Below are 19781 nucleotides of genomic sequence, written 5' to 3'. Positions count from 1 at the left end.
GATAACTATAAAGGTATCACTAATATCTTTTTTATTATTATTTTGGGACAAGAAAAAAAGTAAAAGAGTTCAGGTTATTTGCATATTTTAGACCTAGTAAGGTACTATACTTAGGGTAACATGTTTGGGATAAGGCAGTCAAGTTGCTGCTATTATTCTTCCCCTCCAATTTCTTCGTTATGAAATGTGTTTTCTGTAAATATTTCATGATGTTTTCCTTTAAAAACTTTTGACAATGCTTTTTTAATAGGATGAAGTTCTGAGGGCTTGATTCAGCCTGAGCCTGGTGTAGCTCCATCAGAATTTGTGGCGTTTCCCTGGCATCAACACTGCAGCAATGTAGGAATGACTCAGGCTTTGAATTTCTTGGATTTTGCCACTAGGTACTTGGAACCAGCATTTCAAAAACTACTTTTAATAGCATCCGGAGATCCCCATTTACTTTCGAAGATACAATCTTCATCGTCACATACTCTGGAACAGCACACTTGCATTCATGTTAGCAGCTTAATTATGCATCAATTACATGGGAGAATTTTAAACCAGATTTGCTGATCCTTTTGTTTCACGGATTTGACTAAAACATTCTGTTTATTTTGGTATCACTTTCACAGCTGGCATGACTGATTTATCTGATGACTAATTTATTTGACTCCAGCCCGAGATATGCTGCCAACACTTCAACAAAGGGCTCCTTTGGACAGGGTTTATATTGTCTCAGTGCATTCCTATTAAATGCTTTATGAAAATGTCCATTGATTCCCCTGAGCGGCCTGCCAACTATATGGCTTTAAACAACTTCACCAGCCTTGATTAACCTTTTGGCCCACGGTAACTACTCCTCCACTGTCCTGGTATCAGTCTTTCAAGAAGGATGGCATTATTTCTGCGTGATGAAAACAAGCTGTGAGAGCCTGGGGGACAGCTTGAGTATGCACATACGCGCACACAGCGTGTTTTATGTAAGGCCATTCCGAAGAATAGGTGGCAGGCTTAGTTTCTGAAATAGCTGCTGTTCTCTCTGGCATGAGGGAGACCCAGGCTGCCAGCGAATGCCTGTCAGAGGCTTGTTTTCCATACTCATGCCCATCACCACAAGATGGCTAGAGAAGAACGTGGATTTCGCATCCTAGCTGTGTGGAAAAAGAGACAGTGACACACACTTTGCACATCAAGGATAGTTTGAGTCCCGCCCAGTTAAAGGTCTACTCAGTGAAGACCGAATACTGAGGGATGGAAAGGGGGTCCTCAATTCGAGGGGGCATTTTAAGGGCTGCAGTACTGTACCCCTGCAGCAGCTCGGGGCGAAGTGTTGCTTCCTTCGAGCAGTCTGCCTGCGACAAGGGAGGGATGTGAAATGTGCAAAAGGTATTGCAGCAGGAAAGGAGGAAATTGCACTTTTGTTTGGACTGAAAGGTGTGGGTATGAATTACATCCACCGGATCTGAGGTAGGGTAGGATTCACCAGCAGGTATCTGCTGAGTCAGGGTGGGAATCAGTCGAATTTCAAGTGCCTGAAGAAGCAGGAGAACATTTCCTCGACAGGGAAAAGGGAGAAATATGGGACCTACACCATTCAAGATTATTTATGAGTGAATCTTTGTTCTGTACACAAGATAGTAATCTCATGGCAAATCTCAGCTGTTATAGAGGACATTAAGCTTATTTGAAGCATTGCCTCTCCCTGCCAGCCTTGTTTGACTCTTCCGAGAGCTGGCCATTAGCTGGATGTTTTTGTTCAGATCCTAATCTACATGCTGTTTATATTTGATACAAGGAAGATACGTACAGCTTGAGTACTTCAAGCGTTTTGGCCTGTATTGCCTCCCTGTCTCCTCCAGTTCAGGCTGCTTCAGATACATTAGAAGAATATTTTTTGGCAATGAAAATAGCACAGAGAAATGACATAGGATAAATGTGAGTGTGCTGCCTTTGCTCAGGGCTGCAGATTACTCAGCAATATCTAGGCCAAGTCAAAGCAACAAGTATGTTACACAGAACTGTGTGCTCTACAAGCACAGGGGAAAAAGCCTACCCTGAATTCAGACAAAAAGTAGGAAATGTACATAAAGAAAGTGCAGGAGGATTTAATATTATTAACCAACCTTTGCAGACCAGAAGTCCACTGAAAGACCTCTGCAGACCAAGGGCTACCAACAAGTGCACCTTACATAAGGGATAAATCAACTTTTCTGAACTAAAGCTTTCCAGCTAAGCAGGCTGAAAATGGGAGTCAGAGAGGGAAGACAAAAGGACATTGCACTTCTGGTGACTTAAACAGACCACAGGGTACAAGGTTGAACTGGTTCAGGTAACCACAGGGTAACAAAATTAAGCTAAGGGTTAGATCTAGTCTGCTTGTAGACAGATGAAAAGGGACAGTTGTTTTTAGGGTACAATGCTGAAATTGATCATCATCTTCACAGCAACTTGGGCCCACCACTTCCTGTGGCATTGTCACTGGATAAGGGGAACTGATTCTTTTCTTCCTGTTTGCAGCCACTTTTTACATATTTGAAGGTTATTTTCGTGCCTACACTCAGTTTAATCTTCTTTAGAGTAAACAATCTTAACTCTTCCAGTCTTTCTTCATAGGTCATGTTTTGTAAACCTTAGCGATTCTGGTTGCTCTTATCTGTGTTATTTCCAAGTGCTCTGCAGCGTGCTTAAAGTGTAGTACCCAAACTGGACACAGTACTGCAGCAGAGGCTCCTGCCTGGGAGCAGAAACACTCTCACATTGTAGAGACAGGCAGGCTCTTGCATTTTGATTTGTTTTATTTTATTTTAATTTAATTTTGCAACAGCGTACAATCTATATGACATGCTTTGCCTGACTCCTAACTGAGATGCCCCTGGATATTGGAGTAATCCCTGTTGGTCCAGCTACACAGAACCAAGAGCTGGCCAGAAGCAGGTGGGATTGTTTTTAGTGCTGAGTTTCCATTAAGTTGTTTAGAGAGAAGAAGGTTCATAATTTGAGGTAGAGAAAGGGTTAGATTATACAAGCGTTATTTGAGCAACTGCGCTGGGTCAGACATAAGGCTGAACTGATTTACGAGCCTGTCTTTGCTAGTGGCATGAAGGAGACAGTAAGACTGCAAAGATGTTGAGAGAAGAAGAAAAAAAAAGAAACAGGTCCATTTAGAAAATATTGCTATTGGTAGAACTGAGTGAAAGCAGATGTAACCCAGTGAACTTCAGACCTTAAAATAATGCTATTTCTTTCACTTACTGAGAAAAATGAGCAATGCCAGTGAGAAAATCTCTGGCTCTAAAAATCACTTTGCATGACTCATGTATAATAGAAATGAGTGTTTGGAAACAGACTTTTCCTTGTCATTCCTTCTTCTTTTAAAGCAATAACCAAGTGCTAAAAGACTTATATTTTCTAGTTCTTCTCCCTTGTTCACCAGTGCTTCCCCTTCAACATTCTTTGGGTTGAAATCTACAAGTTTTTGGAAACGATTTAATTTCTTCTGGTCAAGTGGTTAGCTTTTGCTGAGATTGCAGAGAGCTTGGCCCAATCTCTCCCATATTGAAGGTGGGGGCAAAAATGTCACCAGCAGCTCAGGGCAGAGCCTTTGCACCTCACAGGCTCGCTTTTTGCTTTCCAGTAGCTTGTCTGCATGTTACCAGCTAAGAGCAGTGGGGAAGGGGGAGCGGTGATCTGAGTACACATCCTTGCTAAGACAACTTCTGCCTCCAGCCTTCCTCCAGACATGGTCTCTGCCCTGAGCCCAGGCCAACTCCTCTGCTGTGCTTAGACAGCTCCTCTGGCACCAGCCTGGAGGGGGTGAATGTCCTGGAAATGGTCATGCAGTGCAGGACTTCCTATCTCAGGTGTATCATCACACCCACTGAGCTGAAATCCTGCACCCACAGCGTCAGGGACCCTAAGCACACTGGAGCCCATGTCGGTGCTACTTTGGGGGTGCCTATAAAGGGCTTGCTCGTGGTGGCTAGACACCCTGCAGCAGCCGTGACTGGGGCTCTGCTCTTTCTTCAGACAAAGCTACTGACCTTTTTTGTTTCCAGTGCCTCCTAATGATCTGCTTCCATTAAGCTGATGTATTTTGGGTGGCTGTGGTCTCTTTGCTTTGTCAAGAGCTCCCTCCCTGCCCTCTGGCCCAGCAGTTCCACACTGGGCTGGCTTCCCTCGGCTGCAAGTGTTTTATCTCCTTGCAAATTGTTCCCAAGAATGAGGAGTGGGGCGAGTCTGGAGATGTACTTGCACACTCAGATCTTGCTGGTTGATTGCAAATCCTAGCAGATGGCTGAGAAAACCCGGCTGTGCCTTCATCTGCCCTGGGACTTCCCCTAAGCCTCCCCAGTAACCTCAGCAAGCACCACGCTGCAGCGCAGCTAGCGAGTGACCTGAGAAAGTGATCAAACATTTGCATATTACTGCAAACATAAAAATAATAATAAAAACCTGTGGGACGTGTGATGGTGTGGTGTCTCTCTTATCAACAGGCTCCACAAAAGCTCCTTCTTTTGTTTATAAGGAACTACAGACCAGAGATGTCTGCTTCTGCAGACAGGAAGGGTGAGGGGGGGGGAAACACCCCCACTTGTTTTCTGCTTTGAGTGAAAACATTTCTCTGAACCAAAGAAGGTAGCGAAGCTGCTTGGCAAACAGGCTCGTGTTAAGTACCTTGGCTGGAAATGTTTCCGCGTGTTCCTGTGCTGCAAGGCGTGACAGCGCCCGGCTCCCTGCGTGCTGAGGGGAAGGACTCCCCACCACACGCAGCCGGCCCCCTCGCAGCCCACCACGCCACAGGTTTGAGTTCACCCAGGGCTGGTAGCCTCTGTCTGTGAGGAAGGACGCTGTTTCTGACCATCTGTGTCTCCTGCTGCTTGTCTCCCTGAGCATACTGAGCACAGACCCTCAGGGGGGTCACCAGCACCAGCCAGGGTAAGAGAGCTTCACCCCTAGGAAGTGAGTTAGATGAACCGCAGGCTGGGATATGGGTATGGTCTGTGGTGGTCTGGGCTTCCTCTGTGGCTTGCTATCAAGGTAAGAAAGGACAGGGGGCAATGAAAAGCCTGAGGTGCTATGAAAAAGCATGGCAGAGCTGTGGGGAGTACCTGGGCGCCACGGCAAAACTGGGCTCCAAAATCGTGAAGCCAAGGCCAAAGCACGGCTGTGGCAGTGCAGAAGATCCTAATGCAGAGACCCAAACGGCCATCGCCCTTTTAGAGGTGAGTCCTCTCTTGTATCACAGTCAGGAAAGTGACTGAGAGGCACAGGGAAGCACAAGCACATGTGGAGAAGCACGACCCTTTTGCTTCCTGCCGTACCCCAGCACTGACCGTCACCATCTCCAACCACGCTGCCGTGGGTGAAGGCCGTATGCAGCCTCCTGCTGCTCTAGGAACACATGCTTACAGCTGTAGATTATTTCTTTGCCCTTGGCTACCTCAGCTTGGACCCCAGCTGGGCTCCCTGTGGCTCCTGGAGGATTTACCCCTCTCAGATACCTAACAGAGGCCTGTCCTCCACCCAGCCTTCCTGGGCACTGTTAATGTGATGTTTCCTCTCTGGCCTTTGCTGCCAGACCCCAGGGTGGGCCAGAAACACCAAAGAAGCCCTGTGACGGAGATGCCCTTGGGAGAAGAGGGCTGAGGGGGGAAAAACAAAGAGGATGAAGGCCGTGGTGCCAGCAGAGACCATGCTGTAGGAAGCGCTGGTGTGCACAGATCCTAGCAGAGCTGGGGCAGCAGGGCACGAAGTCCTGGCTGCTGGCACTTGGCCAGGGCCGCAGCACATCTGAGCTCCTGACTCAGCAGGAATTGACCCAAACCCTGGCCAGAGAGGAAAACTAATTTTCTGCCTTCGAGTTACATCTTGTCCTTCGAGTTACATCCAGACCTTCGATCTGAATTTGGGGGTGCTCGTGAGGGTGAAAAGGCCTCTTGGGTCCCAGCCAGAAAAAAACAGGTCTGCTGGAAGGGGGACTGGGCCTTGCTGCACGTGGAAGCACGAGAGTTATGACTTATTAAAAGCTGACACTTAAAAATGCTGAATTTTTGTGAAGACTAAGCATGAACCACTGAGTTTATAGGGAGAGGATATTAAGTAACCATGAGATTAGAGGTTTTATGACAGCCACTGAGTAAAACAAAACTACTCGCAGCATGAAAATGTTGAAAGGTGGTGCAAATTAAAGTAAAATTGTCTGTTGCATTGGCTTTGCTGGTATATAATCATATAATCAGTTTTGTAAGCTGGAACATGGCCATTAAAAACATGCTATGGAAAAGCCAGATGCCATTAACTATTACTTAGTTGATTAAATTGCCTCTCTTCACCACTTTGTGAGATAACCACATCTGCTTTTAACAGCACGGCTGACTCTGGGCCCAGCATGTAGCGGGATGCTTGCACGGGGTGGGATGCCAGCCGTGGGCAGCTGCTTGGGTTTGCGGTGGGTTTGCAGCAGAGAAGCTGTTTGTGCCTTTGCAGAGGCTGTTTTTCCTGGTAGCCCAACTAAGCACGGCGCTGAGATATGGGCAGTGAGTCACTTTCACTGTTTCTTAGTGGCTGAGGTCGGGTTTCTGCTTTTGCTGCTTCCAGGACGAAATATCAATAGAAAGGCTTTTATGTGATACTTTGTGTTATTGTTTATACATTCATTTGTGAAGAAGGAAAAGGCAGTCTCCAAATAAAAGAATATTTTGGCGGATTTCCATCTGCGGCGGAAACTTAGAACTTCTGAGCCCTCGTTTCCTTTGGAAATACGAAGCAGTGTGCGTTGCCCTGAACACATTTACGGTGTCACAGAGTATAAGCCCAAGACATCCCTTTACATCTGACTGATAGCTGCAGAAAAATAGCCATACATCTTAGCTGGTGTTTCATGGATACAGAAATAATAGCAAGTGTAAAGGTTGGTAGAGTAAACCCAATAGAAAAACAGCATATATATATATATATATTATTGGGAAAACAAATTCCTAAGACTCTTCAAATATTCAGTTTTGCTTCTCATTTTGGCTGTAGGGTATCAGACCTGGTCTTCAATGCCTCTGCTTTTTACATTTTTTCAGATCCATTTTATTAAATTTAAAAGACGAATATCTAGGTGACCAAGTTATTTAAGGTAAGAGATGAACAAAAGGTTCTCAGGAGACCGCATGTGGCTGAATTCAAGTACGTGCTGTGCTGAATTTAGGCCACAAATGTTTAATTTCTAGATTTCTTTAATATTTGGGTAGACAACGGTGTCTCCCAGCATCCCATATTAAGCCACAGTAGTAGCAGAACAAGAATCTGGCTTTCCAGCTCTCTCTCCAGGCCAGCACATTTGCTCATCCCCTGTCAGTCCCGTGCACTGCATGAACATAGAAAGGCCACCTTGTGCTACAGGCCCATCCTACTTAGCCACCACCCTTGTTCCTGAGTGATCCTGCCCAGATAAATGCCAGAAGGTAGGGTCTGTACACCAACAGATTCTGGCAGATGTCTGCTCAGATGATTATCTGTGCCATTAAGTGGCTCTTTTTGACGTCTCCTTCATTTTGCCTCATGCCTCTTGGTTCATTTCTCTCTGACAGAAAGACTGTGCTGGTTTATTGTTAGCAAAGAAACTGGTGAAAGTTGGAATGCTTGGTGTTGTGACTTGGATTTCGTTTCGAATATATGTGTTTTTTAACACACCTCTGCCTCACCACCTGCACCCCAGGTCAGCAGAGCCATGAGCAGCTGCGTGGCTGCTCTGGAGAAGTGAGGCCATGGAGTGAAATGTGCAGAGTGGGGAAGAAAGTGTCCCCGCACACGGCGAAGCCCTGCTTTATGGCACAGCCATCAGAGTGATTTCCTGTGGTAGGAAATACATCCCGGGAGGGGAAGCCACGCAGAAGCACCGGGTTCCTGGTAACACCCCTGGTAACACCTCTGCTCCAAACCTTTGCTCTCATTCACGTCAGCGAGCCACCCGAGAGGATACAGCGACCAGCCTTGAGAGCATCATGGCATCCAGTCCAGGGAAGGGCTACAGGGAAAGCCAGGCACTGTAGGACTCGATGCATGTGGGCTATGGAGAGGAACACCCCAAGTACAGCTCCATCGAAATGGCTGCACTCATCTGGCATCTTGCATTGGAAAGCTATGTGTAAGTACCATGAAACACAGAATAACACTGACACTCAGGAATTTTATACCCCTCTTGTCTCTGTAGAGATTTGTTCTCTCTACCAAATTGGCATTTAACTCATACCTGCCCAGCCAGCTCCATGTGGTGTCACAGCAGAGATTTTTATGCACATAGATTTTATTATCTCTGCAGTTCTGGCTGTTGGCTGCACTCATTCCCACATGCCCAGTCCCAGGCTGCTCATTGCTCAGCCTCTCTCACCCCCTTTCCACTACTCCCTGCAAGTGTCATATGTGCTAGAAGGCTCCAGATTTTACATCTCAGCAATGTGAATTCCAAAACCAGAAGCTTTAATGGTTTGCACTGCAGTGTCTTCTCTCCCATCTATCTACCATGGCTATTTTTGCCAGGTTTCCTCTCTCCTCCTGCTGCAGGGACTTTCAAAAATGAGATGAACTGCATCACCATGACTTCAAATGAAACTCTGTGTGTTGCATGATTGCCAAAAAATATAGAAGAGAATATATGGAGAGAATGGGCCCTACGCTCCCCAGTGCATGCTATAGGAAAGTTCCTTGCACCCACCTCAGTGCTCCCAAGGCAGGCCAGGGTAACAAACCTGTTTGAACAGAGGTATTTTAAGACATTGGCTGCAAACCAATCGCTGCAGAGACCTATTCATTTTGCAGTACACTCTCTGCTGCTATGTAGGAGTAATCAAAGAAAACTGAAAGCAAAGCAGAGATAGCAATCTATTCTGGCGTGTGTATTAGAAGATGAAAGAGCTTTGTTATTAATGCCCCAATAACAACCTTTGCATTCCCATCCCTGCACCAGCTGCATGGAAAATACGCTGGCAACTAGCAGCACTTCCCAGACTCCCCTGCTGACTTTCTGCAAGTGAAGACCACGTCTGGGGGACTGTCCCAAATCCATCAGAGTAAGGATAACTGAAGAGAAGCACAAGAAGCACTGCTTTTGCCCAGTTCTTGACAAAAGTGAGAAAGATGCTCAGCACCTTAACCTCTGCCCATGTACAGAGGTGGGAAGGTAGATGGCTCGTAGCACAAAAACACGACTGCAGAGATGCTGCCAAATTTCCAGGTATAAACAAGAGCTAAAAAGGAGTCTGTTCTGCAGTGCCTTATCTTTTCCTGGAATCCTGCAAATTTTAAAGCAGTATCAGTGTCTGTCCTATGTAAGCCAAGGGTCAGCTTTTCCTCCAAAACAGGCAGCTGGCTGTGAAATCCTCCAGTGCTTTCCACCTGGTCCCACACAGCCTGGCCCTGCAGATCTTGGACCCTCTTTGTGTGTGTTTGTGGTTGCAGATCCCCCTCAGCAGGCACAGCTCTTTCCAGTCTGCCCCACAGCCCTGGACCATTCTGGTTCAACTAATTAGCCAGTGCCAGGCAGTCTTCATGGTAAATCACAGTAAACAGTGATTCATTGTGGTTTAGATTATGATTTTTCAGAGCTCATAGATTAAAATCTTAGAAACAAAAGGCTAGAAGAGAAAACAAAATTGGCAGCAGGATTCCTTCTGAACCACTTCAAAATCTCTATCCTTCAATGCCTCAGCTCTGAGATCCAAAAATCCAAGCTTCACAGAGCTGTTCTGGCTCTGCATGTTTCCTCTGGAACCTTCCACCCACAAGGAAGCCCTGGGATTTGCTCTGGATCTACTGCTAAGCTGCTGCTGGAGATACCTGGGGGCAAATGTCTTGGGTACCGGGCACAAGCTGCCTCCTCCTGTTCATACATGCTCTGCTCTGAGTGGCCCTACTGCATCCAAACCAATTCCTTGCCTTACTTGAAGCCACCCGACCAAGGCCCATTATTTCTCAAGCCATCTCCTGCCTAGGCTGAACTGTTTAACTCACTTTCTTCCTTCGCTTTGAGGGGAGATGCAGTAATACGCAATGCATAACAGGTGTCCCAAACCATTTGCTGTGTGTTATCACAACATCTTGGGACCTCTAGGGTGTTACCACTTTTCTTTAGGGACACAATGTGTCCAAAGCTATCTCGCCTGACCCAGTTATCTAATGTCAGGACTGAGGACAGGAGCTTGGAAAGAGGCTTGCTGCCATGGAGGAGCAAGCAGTGAGAGTGGAGAACAAAGATTAAATGTCCTGTTGTTCTGGGTACACGAGAGTCTGTGCCGGAACAAACATTTCAGACAGTCCAAACACTGACCCTTCTGCCTAATGAGAAACAGAGAGTACCTTGGAAAAAAGCCATAAGCATCTGGGGGGAGTTGTGGCCATGTCTCACAATCTTCATTCCCAAATGTGAGGTCTTGATCCTTCTTTCTTTCTCTTTCTTTCTTTCAGTTTCTATCTTTCTTTCTTTCATTTTCTTTCTTTCTTTCTCTCTTTCTCTCTTTCTCTCTTTCTCTCTTTCTCTCTTTCTCTCTCTCTCTCTTTCTTTCTCTCTTTCTTTCTCTCTTTCTCTCTCTCTCTCTCTTTCTCTCTTTCTCTCTTTCTCTTTATTTTTCTTTCTCTCTTTTTTCCTTCTTTCCTTTTTTCCTTCTTTCATTTTCTCCTTCCTTCCTTCCTTCCTTCCTTCCTTCCTTCCTTCCTTCCTTCCTTCCTTCCTTCCTTCCTTCCTTCCTTCCTTCCTTCCTTCCTTCCTTCCTTCCTTCCTTCCTTCCTTCCTTCCTTCCTTCCTTCCTTCCTTCCTTCCTTCCTTCCTTCCTTCCTTCCTTCCTTCCTTCCTTCCCTCTCACATTCCCTCCACACAACCTTGCCAGTGCAGTTCTGACCTTGTTTTCCTACAGCAGCCCATGTCTGGCACTCCCTGTGCAGCAGACCCTGCAGGAGGACAGCTCAGCCCGGCGAGCTGGGGTCTGGGGGAGCCGGGGGCTGGAAAGGAGCCGGGGCTGCGCCTGCAGCACCATGGAGAGAGGAGCACGGCCACATCCCGCCAGGCAGCGAGCAGGGAAGGGAGCAAGGAGCAGGGAGCAGGGAGTAAAGCACGAAGCTGCAGCCCCAGCCCTCACCCCAGCCAAGCGAGGCTGCTCAGGGTACAGGGGCTGCGACAGCAGTTGTCGTGTTTCAGCTTCCTTCCACCTCTTGGATGTGTCGCAACATCATCATCACGCAATGGCAGCTCTGCGTCTGCCTGCCTGCGTGGCCCAGAGGGCCTGGGCATCGTCCTTTTGGTACAGGCACTGCTTGCACCACTTGGCCCCGCTAAAACGAGCACTGGCAAGACCAAGAGATGTCAGCAGAAGATCTGAGGCTCACACAAGCAGAGGCTGAAGGAAGCACGTTTCTTCTGCTTCGTGGTACGCCTGCCTGGACGCACGGCATGGGGAGCCAGAGAGCGCAGAGGAGTCATGAAGCGGTGCCGTAGGCTGGCGTGACAAATGCTGAGCTAATTATTTGGAGAAACACAGTAGCTGCCCTAACTGACTAGGGAAGGAGGAAAGGGGACAAATCTGAAGAACTCTGGTGTATAGGAATTCAGGATGATAAGCACAAGAGGAAGGAGAAGAGAGGTGACTTCTGCCCATGGAGCATTGAAGACCTAGTGGGAGACAGGGTGGGTGGAAACTCTGCCATAGAATTTGTATCTTACTGACATCCATGGCAGCTCTGGCTCCAATGGATTTAGTGGCCTTAGTTCCCAGGCTCTCCCTTTGATTAAGGTACTTTGTGGGTCTTATTTACTGGTAAGGACTGAGAGGTTAATCAGAGGTTAGTGGTTTCATAAAGCACTATTCTCTCCGTTAGCTTTAATTTATGGCATTTATTGACTGCATGAATTTATGCCTATGAGTGATGGTCACTTGGTTTTGATCGTATCATTTCCAGAAGTATATATGGTGCACTGATAATCGCCATCAAGCTAACTGTGGAGACAATGTTCTCAGTTAATATTCATCTTGAAGCTTGCTATATTTGTGTCAGATCTGGTGAATGACTTTGTTGCACACTTCTCCCAAAGCAGTTGATTTAATGAAAGATATTGTCTCTTCCCACAAACATCACCATAAATGACTGTAGCTACAGCATATTTGTGCTACAGTGAATACTCCGTACTCCTCCAGGATCTTTCATCCTCATCTTTCAGTCACTGCAGCTGATTACCCTGGATGTACATGTACAAGTACATCCAGCAACAGCCCAGCTAGCTGGGGTACTCCTAGCGGTGTGGCTGTGCTAACTCAGGCTTCAAAAAACAAGAAGCCCTCAAGGTTTGTAGGTGGGCTGGGTTGTACACGCTGAGATCTTCTTGCCTTGGCTGTGCTCCTGTCAGCACAACTGGTCCTTTAGCTGAAAGCCAGTTCTGGAATACACCCACTCACTGCCAAGGACAGCAGGGTGGTACTGCTCCGAGGAAGACCTTTGGAGTCTGTTTTGTTCTCGTTCTTCTTTTATTTTTTTTTCTAGGGGAAAAAATCTTAAAGCTTCATAGAGGTTGAATAGAAACCTTTACTGCAAAAGACCCTGAAAAATGCAATCAAAACTTTGATGATCAAATGAATCTGTGTTGGAATATCAGTGACCTATACTGTTTCTTACTTTTTTTTTTTTTTTTTTGGTGAGGCAGTAGGGTAGCCTAAAGATGGGCAGGAGTGGAGACGGAGCTTGTGTAACAGAGTTATCTTTGGTTGTAGGACAAATTGCAAGTAGATTCCATAAAATCATAAAGGTGCAGTACAAAAAAAAATTATTTTGCTAGCCCTGCCCGAAGTCTCTAAGTGAATGATGATGATATATTGAGGGTCTGAGTACAGATGGTACTTCATTACTTCTTCAGTTCAAGCATTTTATTGTTTTACAATGTAGGACAAAGTGAGAGTGCAAAGCTCTTTCCCTGCTGAACTCCTGTTTTCCTTGGATTACCAGGGGTTTATGTTTAGCAGGTTTTCCAAACAAAATACCTCAGTTTTTCCCGGTAGTGTTTATGCTACGTGTAACACTACCCTTTGCTACTGCCTGCGCTGGCAAGTTAAAATTAGACTTCCTAAATGTCAGTTCAGCTGCGTGCTACCCTCCTATTTTAACAAGCGCACGCTACTTTAATTTGCTGTGAATTTCTTGCCTATATTACCCAAAAGAGCAAATAAGCCAAATCTTACTCAGATGGTTAAGTATATATTTAAGGGGTATACACATACCGATGTGTAGTTTGTTTATTCAAGTTTCAGTCTGCCAGCGGTCAAAATAATAGTAACGATACAAAACACAAGTGGCAAATGGAGTGCAGCTGATAATTCTGAGAGCAGCTTTTGTATGAATTATAATAGCAATAATGGAAGTTTCTAGTTACTGAAGTACTTTACATTGCTTTAAACAAATTTGAAGATGTATGCCTGAAAAGAACAATCACTGTTTTTTTCCTTTAAATCTCAGTAAAAATAATGCGTGAATTGTTATTTGCAAAGGGATAATATTTACATTTAAAGCAAAGGAGGTTTGAGTTTCTATGCCTTTTAGTTCCTGGTGACCAGCATTCTTGAAGCAATGTACAGGTATTCTTATGCATACAGATCTCTCACGTGTGATTTGTGATGGTCTGGACCAGGGCATAGTAAAATGTGTTCAAAACTGATGCTGAGTTTTACATCAAAATCCTCTGTAGATGTAGGAGTCGATTTGTGTACCCCAGCATGCAGCCTGATGTGGCAGGGGGTGGGTCTGTAACACCCCCACATTTCCATGTTTCCACGTGTGTATGTGGGGTGTGCGTGTGTGTGCATGGCCCTGTTTGTGTATTATGGCAGCAACCGTGGAACAACACATTTTGTGCCTCATTCACCAACTGAGGGTTTGCTTTTATAATTATTTTTTTATAATTTTTATAATCATGTTTGGTGGTCTCATAAGAGCTTTGTATGGCTGGTTCTGTCTTGGATGGATTTCTGTTCTGTTTCCCTAAAATACCAGTGTCTTAGACCAATTTTTTCCTACCCTAGCTAGACTTCCTCATGCTCATGCGCTGACCACATCCAGAAAAGAGCAGTCCCTCTCCCTCCCCTTGCCCTCAGATGTGGTTAGGCACAGTTTCACTGTGAACACTACTCTTCCTGTTGCCTCAGGGCTTAACAACAAACAGAAAACAAGAAGTTTAGAAAACTAAAGTTGAAATATTAGCCTGTGACACAGCGAGCACAGACACATGCCCTTAATTTCCAGCATGAATATTTGCGTGGTATTCGCAGATGTAGTGCTTTGCTATCGAGTTTCCTTGCATATGAAGAAGTGCTGACAGTTATCACAGATTTTACTATCTTTCCTCCTCGCCCCCCTCCCATCCAAGCAAGCAGCATACTTATTTTGCGTGGAAGTTAGCGCTGGAGGACAGTTTGGTCCATCTCTCTGCTAACAGTGGCTTGTTACTGATAGCGCATTTACTGGAACTTTGTCCAGGACGCTTATCTCACGTTACCAACCGCACAGTAGAGCTTACTGTCTTTCTTGAAATACATATCACTTCTACAGAGTTGTTTCTGATATTCTGCCTGCACTACCCCTTACCTACATTCGTAACAATTCTTTAATCATAATCTTTTGCAGAAGCCAAACTAATCTTTCTCTCCTCGGGCTCCCATCTTGCAACGCACATCACTCTCCACACGTTCCAGTTAAATTGCACGTACCTTCCACTTTGAAGATAGTAAGGTGAGGTCTGCAGTGAAAAGCACCCAGCGCGTTGCCTGCACAGTTCATCCAAAGGCCCTGGAAAACCCAGGTTGCGGTGATAACAGAAGATGCTCGGCTGGTGACCTTCCACTCATTCGATGCGGTAGCAGCAATCGCGGCCGCTAGCCCACAAAAACAAAATATAAAAGCTATGATCTGTATTCCTAGCATGTTTCCCTGTAACCCGGGGACTTAGTAATGCCACTGTGCGGAGAGGAAAGTACTTCAGTCATGTGAGTAAGCAAAAAGACATAACATAAGCAAATTATACTTGAACAAGTTCAGTAACACTTGCTACAGAAAGTTAATGTGGCTGAAAGAAATTGTCGCGCTTGAGTGATTTTGAGAAAGGCCTTAGGCGTTACAAATGTTTAGAAAGAAAGACAAGGTACAACTTTATGGGAGCTAATTACCAGCACTTACTTACTAATTTCTAATTATAAAAAATAATTAAAACGTTTTCATACTTTTTTCAATTATGGTATTCCAGTTAATGCTTAATTTTTAGTTAATTGGAAACCTACAAACATCGCATCTAGCAAAAAAAGTTCAGAGTCCAAACTGTACAGTGCTATTTAACAGATTACCATAACATTTTAGAAGGATCACACAACACTTGAAAAATGCATTTTGAAAAGGCTGTGAAATTAATTCAGCCATAACTAGCCGCCATACGAGCAGCTGTAAGACAGCGACGTCTTGGAGGCAGTGTCTGTGAATACGATCGTGGAATAACAAATCTGGAGCAAGAACAGAAATAGCAAGCAGTCCCTTTGCTGCAGTAGTGAGGAGAATTAACTTGAAGTAGCCTCCATCAAGTTTTATTCTCTGCTCTTCAAAGAAAATTTACTTCTTCTTATGGTACGTCTTCCCTGCTCGGTGAACATGGTGCAGGAACATCTGTCCTACCACTGACTGAGCTCCCGCAACCTCGTGCCATGAAGAATCCCCAAAGAATACCATAGATTTAATAATGTGTCATCCTTACAGTGGTAGGCACTGATTCTTAGCAGAGCAATTCAGCCTGGGCTCAGCACCACACCGAAGCAGCTATTCTGCTTCCAGTTCCTGAGTAAACTCAACTGACTCCTGTGGGCTCTGCACATGGCTTCACAGACATATGTGGTCTTCAGGCTTCTGAGATGCTAACTTCTAGCTTTATTCTTGCTGTCTTCATGCTCTGGCCCTTCTTGGCCTCCTTTCTTAAAAAGAAGCATATATCTCCTCTCTTTGGTCTTGCATTATGCCATTTGGTGATGTGCAATCACCCAGGGTATTGAGTATGCATCATCACTTTCAACAGTGACAGCAGTCTGTTTTTTTTCCCCCCCTCAGATACTTCTCATGTTGCTTTTCCCTTCTGCAACTGTGATAAACGCCACACCAAACTTTGGCATCTGAGCTTTTCTGTAGACTTCCCAAATCTCAAGCAAAGGTCACCAAGGATAATAAAACGTCGTTGATATTCTATGTAAAGACCAAGAGGAGTTCTAAAAAGACTCTTGTGTCTTTTGCTTGATACTTCCACTTCATTTATACTTCCCCAAAGTATTGTTATACAGACCAGAGAATTACACTATGAGAAGGAATTTCTTTTCAGAGTAGTAAACCCACATCCCACACATCAGGTGCAAACAAAAAGATTTTTATTAACACAGCCAGCCTCAAATACATGGAAAGCGGTTTTGCTACACAGTGACACTACAATATAGCAGGTAATTTTAATGATGAGGACCATATTACACAGACAGCTATCATTCTCCCTTTGCTGTCAAATAATTCAGTGACATATTTGTCTTATGGCAGGGGTTAACCTTCATAAAATCCTTCATATATCTTTTCACTAACTTTGAAAAAGGTATCAAGGAGAGCACAGAAATGGGTCATATATATATATATTAAATATTTGACCTATATATTAAATATTTGAAGTAGAGAGTTCCTGAGAGTTTTCTGAGAGTTAACATTAATTTATATTCAACCTCTGCCTTCCAATTTTACTTTTTTTTTTTTTTTTTTTTTATCATCAAACCAGCTCTGTGACAGTGGTGTTGGCAGAATGCTTGGTGATCAGAGACATATTTTGCATCTGATACTGAATTCAGGCCCTGTTCTGGACTTTTCGTGAGTGCTCTTTTAGCTGATCCGGAAAATCATGAGAAGCTGCTTGTTTGGGCTCAGAAACCAAAGGTGGCTGGGTACAAACACTGCCCCATCCCTCCCTGCTCTGCCTTTTGCAGTGCACAGCAGTGAGCCTTAGCACTGTGGCCTGTGATGAGCTTATGGGGGCTCAGCAGGACAGGGCTCCCTGGTTGCTTCTTTGTGACATGGGCTAAAGAAAGTGATGCCTTCTCAGTCAGACCACCTTGTTTTAAACTGCAGCCAAGCTAGGAAGGGGCTGTACATTTCTGCTTCTAGATGATTGTAACACAAACTCCTAAGAAATTTTCTCTTCTCGCTCCTAGCTGATAGGCCTATAGCAAGGCCGTATCCAGTGCATTCAGTCAGGAGCATCGTGCTCATGGGACACTAAAAGTGACTCACTTGATCATAGAATCATAGAAATATAGAATAGTGGAAAGCACCAAGCACCACTTGAACTGCAGGCTATGTTTTTTAGGGCTTGAGGAGGACTTAGTGGTTTCTTGGCCTTTATCCCAATTCTAGTGGATGGCTTTGTGGAGCTCATGGTTAGAAGCACTTCACTGTGCATTGTTTCGGGGCAGTTACTGTGTAAGTGATGAATAAATTAAACAGATACTTAGGTGATAAGAAAGAAGTAAGCAGTCCTGTTTACAACCCTCATTTCTTCTATAAACTGTCAGGAAGTAAGTTAATCAGTCATTTAAGAAGTTCAAGGCAAAGTTGAAAATTAACCTGTTAATGGTGTTTTCCATTACATCAAAAACTTCTTTTCTTTGTTACTGAACACACAAAAGTTGGAAAACAGTCGATAGCTTAGTGAGTATTTAAATATGAAGTCGGGAAAGGGAAAGCATTGCTATAGGCCTTTCTTGAACCATTTTTCCAAAACTCCACAAAAGACACTACCTGATCATGTGATATATCGCCAGCTCTGTTGCACGAGCACCGCGTGATACAGCCTTTACTGCTGATAGCTCCTTTTGAAATCAGTCCAATCACAGTTTTAAAATACAGCTGACACCTTTGCAGCAGGGCAAAGATGTTATTAATACCAGTAAGCTATAGCACGCATCTTATGATTTTTACTTCAGCCTATGTTAGCTGTCGTAACCTGCTTGCTGAATGAGTAAGTTGGCTGATACAGATCTGTCAGCTGACAATGTATGGTTTCCTCATGAAGATGTACACACTTTGCTAAACTGAATTAGTAGTGGGAATAACTATGGTAAAATAAAAATAAAATTAAATTAAAAAAATAAAGGAAAAGAAAGAAAAAGGAAAAAAAAAACAAACCCTATATGCAATCCAGATGTCATCTTGATAATTGATCCTGGGCTGTGTGGAGGTAGTTATGAAAGGACTAAACAACCACAGAGAAGTTGGACAAGCAGTAAGACAAGAATTTACAGGGACAGCGTAAGTGACTCAAGACTTGTGGGGAAGCTGAAGAAGTAAAAGCAGTGTATAAAGTGGTGAAGAAATCAAAAAGCCTGGAGGCATCAGTACATAATGTAGGCAATGGCTAAGTTCTATGGAAATATGTCTGGGATAATAACACAAACACAAAACTGGTTCCTGAGAACTGGCAGCAAAGTGAGAGATGGTGTTGAAAGTAGGAAGGGTGCGTTCCAGCTGAGCGCCCAATCCTCCCGTGCCTTCCAGATGGATGCACCCTGGAAACTCTGGGTAAACAAGGTAGATGGCAGAGGGTGAACGGGCACAAAATACAGAGGAGATTCAAGGAGCAATGAAATCACTGAAAATAGGAAAGTTGAGGGAGTAGACAATTTCACAGCTTGCTATAGCAAAAGGACAACATCTAGTTACAGCAGTATGAAATAGTTTCAGTTTGAGACATTTGCTGCTCACCTTATTATTCACGAAGTGCTGGGTGACATACACAGCTAGAGAAGGTAATCTCAGAGTCTTTATGCTCATTACAAATCTATTGTTTTTATTGAGCGTTGCAGACACAGATCAATAATATATGAATACAGGCCGAACAATGAGTGGATAGAGAGCAGCCCTGAGGGAAAGGCCCTGGGACTGTTGGTTGATGAGAAGCTCAACATGAGCCGGCAATGTGTGCTTGCAGCCCAGAAAGCCAACCGTACCCTGGGCTGCATCAAAAGAGATCTAGCTAACAGGTGGAGGGAGGCAATTCTCCCCCTCTACTTTGCTCATGAGAGACCCTGCCTGGAGCACTGCGTTCAGCTCTGGGGGCCCCAGCACAAGAAGGACGTGGACATATTAGAATGAGTCCAGAGGAGGGCCACAAGGATGATCAGAGGGCTGGAGCAGCTCTCCTACAAGGACAGGCTGAGGGAGTTCGGGCTGTTTAGCTTAGAGAAGAGAAGGCTCCAGGGAGACCTTATGGTGGCCTTCCAGTACTTAAAGGGGGCCTAAAGGAAAGCTGGGGAGGGACTCTTTGTCAGGGAATCTAGTGACAGCTAGGACAGCAGGTTAACAGTTTTAAATTAAAAATATGTAGGTTTAGACTATATATAAAGAAGAAAATATTTACTCTGAGGGTCGTGAGGCCCTGGCACAGGTTGCCCAGAGAAGCTGTGGATGCCCCATCTCTGGAGGTGCTCAAGGCCAGGCTGGATGGGGCTTTGGGAAGCCTGGGCTGGTGGGATGTGTCCCTGCCCATGGCAGGGGGGTGGAATTGGGTAATCTTTAAGGTCCCTTCCAACCCAAACCATTCTATGATTACAGTATAATACTATTATTCTTTAGTACAGTTGCTATATTGCTACAGTACAGAAAGAGAAATCTCATATACTCATCACAAGGAGAATTGTTTTGAGAATATATAGGGACAGCAGGTAACCCAGTTCAGGATTTAGACTAACTTTAAATAAGCTAGGTATATATGCATTTAA

The 19781-nt window shown here is 44.7% G+C and overlaps 1 protein-coding gene across 1 annotated transcript in view; it reads right to left on the bottom strand.

Annotated features, from left to right (window-relative positions):
- CLDN10 (claudin 10) overlaps positions 1-14980 on the bottom strand; it is a 52133-nt gene extending 37153 nt beyond the window's left edge. Inside the window, exon 1 of the mRNA XM_068677158.1 lies at positions 14709-14980. Within this exon, the coding sequence (XP_068533259.1) occupies positions 14709-14922 (214 nt within the window). The 5' untranslated portion in view covers positions 14923-14980. The remainder of the gene's footprint in view (positions 1-14708) is intronic.
- Between the last annotated feature and the right edge of the window lie 4801 nt (positions 14981-19781).

The sequence above is a fragment of the Anas acuta genome, chromosome 1, assembly GCF_963932015.1.
Source record: "Anas acuta chromosome 1, bAnaAcu1.1, whole genome shotgun sequence".
Lineage (NCBI taxonomy): Eukaryota > Metazoa > Chordata > Aves > Anseriformes > Anatidae > Anas > Anas acuta.
Note: the sequence above shows the minus strand (reverse complement) of the source record. Positions and strands in the feature narration are given on the sequence as shown.